At 48.6% G+C, this 9,162-nt stretch overlaps 1 protein-coding gene across 2 annotated transcripts; it reads left to right on the top strand.

Annotated features, from left to right (window-relative positions):
- Positions 1-565: 565 nt before the first annotated feature.
- Positions 566-8,378, top strand: LOC125435827 (apolipoprotein C-I-like). Of its 2 annotated transcripts, none has more exons than XM_048502240.1 (4): positions 566-715; positions 2,380-2,458; positions 6,254-6,404; positions 8,069-8,378. In XM_048502240.1, exons 2-4 carry the CDS (start codon positions 2,404-2,406, stop codon positions 8,142-8,144), a joined length of 282 nt encoding a protein of 93 aa, XP_048358197.1. In that variant the 5' UTR covers positions 566-715; positions 2,380-2,403; the 3' UTR covers positions 8,145-8,378. The 2 variants fall into 2 exon arrangements, with proteins under 2 accessions (XP_048358197.1, XP_048358195.1); XM_048502238.1 differs by lacking the exon at positions 566-715 and adding an exon at positions 798-895.
- The last annotated feature ends 784 nt before the right edge of the window (positions 8,379-9,162 follow it).

Here is a 9,162-nt window from a genome sequence, read left to right as displayed (position 1 = left end):
CAGTTCTTCTGAGCTCTCTCAGCCCCACCTACCTCACCAGGTGTTTGTTGTGAAGGGGGAAGGGAAAAGTGTTTGTAAGCCCCTTTGAGTCTCCTTAGATGAGAAAGGGGGGATATAAATCCAACTCTTTCTTCTTCTTCTTCTTCTTCTTCTTCTTCTTCTTCTTCTTCTTCTTCTTCTTCTTCTTCTTCTTCTTCTTCTTCTTCTTCTTCTTCTTCTTCCCCAACAGCTGAATCACAATGTCTCAGGTAGGTCTGCCACTCAGGGCCTGAGGCGATCTCTGGTAAACTCACCATTTGACAGGTCATTACCCAGTTTGAAACCAGAGACGGGCACGGCAGCGAAAAGCATCTCATTCCACTCGCAGCCAAGAAGTGTCCGTTCGAATCATCCATTCGTGCGGACAAAGTGCCTTTGAATGGACTGGAGTCCATCCAGAGGCTGCTGCGTGTGTCTGTGTGTGTGCGTGCGCGCCTGGCCTTCCTTTCTCACACTTCTGGCTGGCATCCCTTCCCCGAAACAGAGAGGAAACCAGGATTGTATAAAAGCCGGTTCTTTCTCTAGGAAAACAGCCCTGCATAATAAACTCATTCTCTTCCTTGGGGCCGGCTGCGTGGAAGGGGCTGGGGCAGGCCGTTCCCCAAACAGCCGGCTCTCGCCTGTGTAGCATCCCTGGCTGTAATTGAACTTTTCCTGGAAGGGTTGGAGCAACTTGGTAATTACAGGGCGGAGGAGGAGGAGGAGGAGGAGGAGAGGGAGAAAGAGAGGGCTCAGGTTGCACCCCAGAGGGGAGGAAAGGGGCGGAGGATAGAGGTGGGGTGGCAGGTTTATAGGGAGCAGCAGCCGGTGAGGATGCCACTGTTGCAGCTCACCCCGTTGACTCTCTCAGCCTCAAGTAAGTGAGGGGTGGGGAAGGAAGGGAGGCTGCGATGCGGGTCTAGCCTGGAGGGAGAGGGGAACTGAGTTCGATTCCAGCACCCAGTGGGGATGGGGTAGAAGTCTAAGGACGGTGTGTGTCAGGCTGCCACAGGTTTTTGGGAAAGAAACTGGGCCGGCACTTGTGGCTTTAAGAGCAGCAGACGCTTAGCAGAAGGTGCAGTCCTCATCTGGGTTCCGGAGAGCTTTACCTAGCTGATTTCTGCCTTCCTGCCAGACAGCTGTTCAAAGCACGGGGCCAGATTTTGACCTGGGAGATTTTTTTTTAAAAACCCCAAAATGTGGTCAAATTTTTAAAAACCAGAGTGCAGACAATGATTTGGGGTGTTGTTGTTTTTTAAATTTGATCTCCGATTTGGAAGGTGTGTATGTAACTAGGTAGGGCTGTGATGGTAGTGGAGAACGAGGGTAGTGTTGCTGAGTGGGTGGAGGAAAGGAGTTGCCTGGCCCAGATCCCGTAAGCACTGATTTCTCCTTTACTACCCATACGAGTTGCTACAGGTTTCTGGAAATCCGGGTTGCTACTTTCCCCCTTTCTCTCCTGTCCCTTTAACAGCAGCATTCAGTGCAGAAATTCAACAGGTGAATCGTTTTTTTTTCTAACATCAGCAAATTCAGTCTGCTGCCCTAAAAACTACTATCTTGGGATTCTACCAAAAATAGCCTACAATTATCGCCTCTAAGGGTCTTACTGCCTGTTTTTCCCCTCTCTGGTGGAGAATTTATACTTTTAAGAATATCATACTGGGCAGAAATTCCACTGGTGAAGCTTGTCCCCTACACTGCAATAGTGTGTTGGAATCAGGCAGCTGTTAAAGGACTCCGCCAGGAAAATGTTGGCATCATTCCTCCAAGAGGAAGGAACACAGCAGGATGTCAGGAGGGGAGGATTTGGAGGTGAATTGTGATGATTTGAGGAGCGCAGGCATTGCAAGGGATCAAAGACTGGGGAGACAGGGGCATCCATGCAGGAGATGCTACAGAGCAGTGGCGTATCTAAGGGGTAGTCGATAGGGCATGTGCCCTGGGTGCACTTGAAGGGGGCGCCATCCCTGCCTACCTGCCAGCCCACCACAGTCTGTGTGCTCACTCCACCTGCCATCAGACCCTAGGCAACTCTCATCCGCAGGCAGCACGATGCTCGCCCCACAGTAAGCCAAGCTTTGGAGAGAGGCTTCTGCCACCCTGAGCCAGCGACAAGAGGTATGGCTGTTCAGCAGGAGAATTAACACCTGGGCTGGGTACCTGAGAGGCATGCTGATGTCACATGCAGGTGTCAGATGTCTGCATACAGGTGCAATGTCAGCGCTTGCCACAGGTGCCATTTTCCATAGATACGCCCCTGCTACGGAGAAGTTTGCCAACTGTTTTACAACACACTGGGTGTTAGTCTTCACAGCCAACATACTGCAACTTATTCTCTCTTCTTGTTGACTTCACCAGAAACTCTCGAATCCGCCTGACACCATGCAGCTGGTGCTACCCATCGCTGTGATTCTGGTGGCTTTATCTGTTGTGACAGGTACGCACAAGAACTACGCTATTATTTGATGGCGACAAATACTCAGCAGAAATGAAGCTGCCGCCCAGACCTAGATCCGGTCAGGAGGCTGACTTGATTTGTTATATGCACTGGTCCAGGAATCCCCCAACGTGGTACCTGGGAGCACTACACCTTTCTTGGTGCCCAGCAAGTGTTTTTTTTAAAGTGGGTGGGGCTAGGTCAGGGGTCTGCAACCTGCGGCTCTCCAGATGTTCATGGACTCCATGAACATCTGGAGAGCCGCAGGTTGCAGACCCCTGGGCTAGGTGGAGCTTTTGTCCAGCTTTGCCACTGGAAATTTGTTGGGCTATGCAGATTTTGTTTTAAATGTTGCTTTGGAAGCAACTGCTATCCCAACAGAAAGATTCTCACGGTGCGACTGAAGGTGAGTTGCAGCAGCCATTTTACAGCTGCTTCCATCACCTGCGGCAGCCATTTTACGGCAGCCATTTTGTGGCTCCTCCCTTTTTCCAAAAGGGCTTACAGGTTCATAAAAAGGTTGGGGACCCCGGCCTAGTGGACTGAGTTGTCGACTAGGCCCCTGAATGACCTGTGGAGTTCCCACAAGATAGAAAACAGTGTGCCGAGCACAATGCAATAGAACCGAACATTGTGGCCTTCAAATTTCAGACTCCTGACCTGATTTCATAGTTAGATATTATCATTTGTAATAAACAATTCAAAACAACATTTGTTCAAAGTTATTTTTTCATTGTGATTGTACCCATGTAAATTAACTTACACTAATGCTAACCCTCTTCTAATATACTATATGAAAAATTAAAGTGTATAGTGTTAGTAAACATGGAATCATATCATCAGTTACACGGTTTACAATTTCATTCAAGATAATGAATGAAATTATGAATGAAATTATGAAACTGTACATTGATATGATTTACCGGCACTGGCACTTTATATATATTATGCACTTTAATTTTTTCATATAGTATATTAGAATAAAGTGTAAGTGAATTTATATGTGTGCAATCACAATGAAAAAATAACTTTGAACAAATGTTGTTTTGAATTGTTTATTACAAATGATGTCTACACACAAATCCAGGTCAGTGTGCCAATTTTGAAAATTTGAGTTGACCTGTGGAGTTGCCAACCTTCATGCAGCGGCTGGCAATTCCTGCTATTGCTACTAATCTGCAAGAGACAGAAAATGGCTGATTCGGAAGGTGGGCTCTATGGCATTCTGCCCCCTGAAGCCCCACCCATTCCCAAACCTCGCCCTCCTCAGGCTCCACCCCCAAAATATCAAGGTGCTTCCCCACCTGGAGCTGGTAACCATAACAACCTACGTTCGAATATCCACTTCTATCCCGGAAGCTCCCTGCGTGATCTTAGGTCCTTCAAAAATTCCCAGCCTGACCTACCTCGCAGGGCTGTAATTTATGAGAAAGTGGGGGAAGGGAGAGCGATGTTTGAAGCTGCCCGGAGTCCCAACTGGGGAGAAAAATGGGGCATAAGCAAATATAAACGCATCGCAATGCCAAACCCGCACGGCTCCTGCTCTCCATCACCGCCCACCACTCCACCTGCCACAGCAGGCCTCATCCACCTCCGTTGCTGCCACGGCTGTTGTGAGAAACGTTCATGCCGTGTGCGGTTGGAGGTGCAGCATCTTTGCCAAAGAAGGGCTGCGTCTCTGCCGGCCCCGCGGCAGTCTGTGTGGGCAGAAGCCACTTAGCGGGTTAAGGAGGTTTAATCCTGGGGAACAGAGCAGAGATAATAAATAGTCATGAGCCGGGACGCTAGCGGGTGAAGCTTAAGTTTGCCCAAAGCAGTTTCCAAAGAGAAGGATCGTTCTGGGCAGCCGTGGGTGGGTGTCCCAGGAGTGTGTTTACTGGGGTACGTGTGAGCATGTCAGTTTAATAACCCCGATACCCTCGTATGTGAAATGCTGTGGAAGTAACTGACTTGGGCCCCTTCCGCACACGCAAAAATAATGCGTTTTCAAACCACTTTCACAACTGTTTGCGAGTGGATTTTGCCATTCTGCACAGCTTCAAAGAGCACTGAAAGCAGTTTGAAAGTGCATTATTCTGCATGTGCGGAACGAGCCTTGGATGCCAAGTCACGGCATTTAACTGTGGGTCAAAATCTGGTGGTGTGGACTCCGGGTGAATAGGAGGAGCCTATGCCTCCCCTCGTTGGAATATCCAAATTTAAGCTTTTTATTCATTTTTGAGGGAAAAGGTCCCCTGCCTTTGCTTTCTATGGTCTATCTCGGACAAGATACAGCATGCTTTAAAAACAACCAGCGTCCGCAATACGTAACGCAAAGGCCGAAAGAACAAATCAAATGGAAAGTCCATCGGAACGTAAAAGCCGCAACTCAGTTTAAAAGCGCAGGAGACTCAAAAGCACACATTCGTTTAAAGGAACACCTGGAACGTGGAACTGGATATAGGGTTGCCAACTTCAAGTTGGGAATTCCTGGAGATTTGGGTGGTCGGGTCTAGTGAGGGCAGGGTTAAGGGAAACGGAGGGTCTCAGAAGGGTGAGCAGGCTCTTCAGTTGACAAGAATTTTGCATCAGGCTGGATATTTACAAAAAAAAAGGAACGAAGAGGAAGAAGAGAATGAGATATTCATTTATTATTTTAAATATTTATCAGCTACCTTTCTACATTGCAGAACTCAAGGCAGTTTATGATGCCACACACACACACACGCACACACACACACACACAGAGCATTTCCAAGCTTTAAAAGGGGCTTGGACAGATTTATGCAGGAGAAGTCGATCTATGGCTACCAATCTTGATCCTCCTTTGATCTGAGATTGCAAATGACTTAGCAGACCAGGTGCTCAGGAGCAGCAGCAGCAGAAGGCCATTGCTTTCATCTCCTGCACGTGAGCTCCCAAAGGTACCTGGTGGGCCACTGCGAGTAGCAGAGTGCTGGACTAGATGGACTCTGGTCTGATCCAGCAGGCTCATTCTTATGTTCTTATGTTCTTATCAAAGGACTTCTCCATCTCACCCTGAAATGCATTCACCCCTCTCCCCTGCCCCATATTCTTACTGAGGTCGGCTTTCCGAACACAAATACTTGCATGCTGTTTTGTGATATTTATTTTTATTCATTTTAAAATATTTATCAGCCCGCTTTTCTAACTTATCGAACTCAAGGCTGAGACCACTCTTGATCATCTCGATTATTAGGACTACCCATAAATAAAACCTCATTAGTCAAATGCAGTCTGACTTCAACTGTCTGCTGAAGATCATAAGTGGGGGGGGGGGGCAAGTACACCTCCCTGGGAGATTGTTCTGGAGTGGTGGGGCTGCTGCCAAGAAGGCCCTGTCTCGTGTGCCCAACGGTTGAGTTTCTTTCATTCTTGGGACAGTTAGAAGGGTATCGTTGAAGGCTTTCACGGCCGGAAGCACTGGGGTGCTGTGTGATTTCCGGGCTGTATGGCCGTGTTCTAGCAGCATTCTCTCCTGACGTTTCACCTGCATCTGTGGCTGGCATCTGTTAGATGCCAGTTAGAAGGGTCTCTGTCTGTAATTCCCAGGCAGGAATGTATGGAAGAGGAAAGTCCTTTAAAATCCTGGTTCTGCGATAGTAGTAAAAGGTATTGCACAGTGACTGTTGGAATTTGATGATCGTCTAGGTAGGCATGCGGCAGCTTGTTCACACACGCCCCAAAAATAATTCAAAATCTCTTGCGTGGCCAGACAGGTGAGTCTCTGGCATGGCCAAGCCCAGAATTCATCTCTTATTGGGTTTTCTTGTATTTCCTCTTGTTAACTCCAAGACTCGGCTGAGATTCCAGTGCCGGAACGGTCCGTCTCTCAGAAGTTTGAGAAGTTCCAGGAGGAATTTCAGACCTTCATGGATGACGTGGGAGAGAAAGCCAGGGGGGCCTTCCGCGACCTGCACAATAGCGAACTTGTGAACAAGACCAGGTGAATATCTGTCTAGTTTCCTATGGGGCCACAGCCAATCAGGAAATATGGGGCAGAGTTCATAAGGGCGTAGCACCTTGAGGGATGCTCCAGACCTTTGCAATTAGTGCAGAGTGAATTACTTTTGGAAAAAATGCTGCACTCGGCAAAACTAAGGCACACTTTGAAAACGATTCCCATCAAGGCCTGGAGCCTTGTTTCTTATGCTGAATCTCCTTTGAGTTCTTGCACACCCTGCTAAAATTGAGCCCTCAGGTCGGAATCACAAAAAGCATCTTCCCAAGATGGTCTCTTGGAAGTGGTGTAATTAGCTAGTTCTGCCAGCAGAGGCTAGGCCTTTCCTGCAAGACCAGAAAAACGAGGTTGTTGCTTTTGGGGTTTTTTGGGGCTACCAAGTAAAACGATTATGATGACCCCTTGTGGGGTTTTCAAGAGGAGAAGAAGAAGAAGAAGAAGAAGAAGAAGAAGAAGAAGAAGAAGAAGAAGAAGAAGAAGAAGAGGAGGAGGAGGAGGAGGAGGAGGAGGAGGAGGAGGAGTTTGGATTTATACCCCCCCTTTCTCTCCTGCAGGAGACTCAAAGGGGCTGACAATCTCCTTGCCCTTCCCCCCTCACAACAAACACCCTGTGAGGTGGGTGGGGCTGAGAGAGCTCCGAGAAGCTGTGACTAGCCCAAGGTCACCCAGCTGGCGTGTGTGGGAATGCACAGGCTAATCTGAATTCCCCAGATAAGCCTCCACAGCTCAGGCGGCAGAGCCGGGAATCAAGCCCGGTTCCTCCAGATTAGATACATGAGCTCTTAACCTCCTACGCCACGGCTGCTCCATAAGGAACAATCAGTCTGAATCAGAGGAGGTTGACCATTGTCCGCCTCCACATGATAACCCTGGTATTCCTTGGCAGAGAAAAAAAGGAAAAAATTACCAACGCTAAACCTGCATTAAGGGAAATACTGCTAGTTGCTGCAGGCACCGGTAGATGGCGCAGTGGAGCAGAATAAAATGTCTGGGATCCCAATGGCAGAAAGTGGCAGGGGAGGGGCCTCCGCAGTGGCACAGAAAATGGAGCCCAGGGAAAGAACTTTTCCACCTGCCCCCATGGGTGGCCACCCTCCCCCACCTTCCCACTTTGCCCCGAAACTCACCCACCTTCCTGAACCAGTCCAAGTGGCCTCCGGGGCAGGGTGGGGCGGCCGGGCCAGGCCAGGCCAAGTGAGGGGAGGCCAGGTGAGGGCACTGCCACCGCCGAAGCCGGGAAGGTCGCGGCAGACTAGGAGTGCCCAGAGGGGGCCACTACAGCTGACTGCAGAGAGGGGAGTGCCAGGCGGGGGTGCCTCTCCACCAGAGGGGCGTGGGGGCAATTTTCTGATTAATTTCCACGTGATTAAATGGGCGCCACCCGGGGACCTTTGCCCTATATGCCCCTCTGGGCAGTACGCCCCGGGCCTTAGCAGCATATAATACAATTCAGCCCACTTTCCAAAGCGACTACTTTCACCAAGAGAACTCATCGCCAGGATATTAGTTGTAATTCCCAGAGATTGGCCAATCCACTCTGTCCCAAATCTCCCAGCTCAGAGTTGGCGACCCTATTGGGGAGGGCAAGCGTGCTTCAGGGGGGCTGGGGATAACAGGGGGGTCTTTCAACATTCTCTTGCCATTTGTAGAAACTGGTTCACCGAAAACTTCCGGAAGATGAAGGAAAAGTTCAGGACAACCTTTTCCAACGGGGAAACTAACTGAAGGCGCGCTTCTGAACAGAGAGGGAAGATGTACCCTCCCGATCCCCAGACGCGTCTCTGACTGAAAAGAAACCACACAGCACCCCAAAAGAAACTGTCAAGAAGTAACTTCTGCCCCTCCTGAAGACTCTCGAGGGGCATCTGTACTATGCCCCACTGTTCCCCTGTTTTCTATTTTTTGTTATACTTTTATGGCTTTCGTTTATCAGAAGCAAATAAACGTTTAAAAAGCCTCCCTGGTTGACTGATTGGAAATTTTCTTCCCAGCATTAAATATTGGGTGGGGATGGAGGGTGGAGATTGGGAATTTCTTCTCCTTCCTTCCTTGAGTTGTCAAATTACTACGACAAAACCTTTCTACTTTTTCACAGAGTCAAAATATAAGTCTGTTCACTGGGGGGGGGGAATCCTCACCTATTTCCCATAATGCACTTTTCTTCCTCTCTCCCCCCCCCCCCACTGCAAAACAACTGCATGTAGGGTGACCCAGGTGAGAACCCTTGGGGTTTTTTATGGGGGGGGGGGGCGGGAATTACCACTGCTGTCCCAATGACAGAGATGAGTCCCACTGGAGAACATGTCTACTTCAGAGGATAAAGTCTGTAGCATTATTCCTGGCTGAAATCCCTCCTCTCTCCAAGTTCTGACCTCCGTGAGCTCTAACCCCCAAACCTCCAATAATTTCCCAACACACAACAACGAGTCACTTGATAGGGTTGCCAACTTTCCCCCTGACTTCTGCTCCCATGCTTTCTTAGCCAAAGCCAGTTTTGGCTGTGGATGTTATTGTGTTAGTTTCCAGGATGTAGAAAGTTTTGCCTGCTTCTTTGTGAAAACGTTCAAGGCACAGAGACAAGCCTGGGTAGGTTATTTTTTTGGCCAGGTGGATCACAATTTGTGGTTTGGGAAGAAAGAAAGAAAGAAAGAAAGAAAGAAAGAAAGAAAGAAAGAAAGAAAGAAAGAAAGAAAGAAAGAAAGAAAGAAAGAAAGAAAGAAAGAAAGAAAGAAAGAAAGAAAGA

Source organism: Sphaerodactylus townsendi, linkage group LG06 (genome assembly GCF_021028975.2).
Source record: "Sphaerodactylus townsendi isolate TG3544 linkage group LG06, MPM_Stown_v2.3, whole genome shotgun sequence".
Lineage (NCBI taxonomy): Eukaryota > Metazoa > Chordata > Lepidosauria > Squamata > Sphaerodactylidae > Sphaerodactylus > Sphaerodactylus townsendi.
Note: the sequence above shows the minus strand (reverse complement) of the source record. Positions and strands in the feature narration are given on the sequence as shown.

Coding starts and splice junctions, on each gene's coding strand:
- LOC125435827 (XM_048502240.1), top strand. CDS start 2,404: ATGCAGCTGGTGCTACCCATCGCTGTGATTCTGGTGGCTTTATCTGTT. Junction 2,459..6,253: donor GGCTTTATCTGTTGTGACAG/GTACGCACAAGA, acceptor GTTAACTCCAAG/ACTCGGCTGAGATTCCAGTG. Junction 6,405..8,068: donor GAACTTGTGAACAAGACCAG/GTGAATATCTGT, acceptor TGCCATTTGTAG/AAACTGGTTCACCGAAAACT.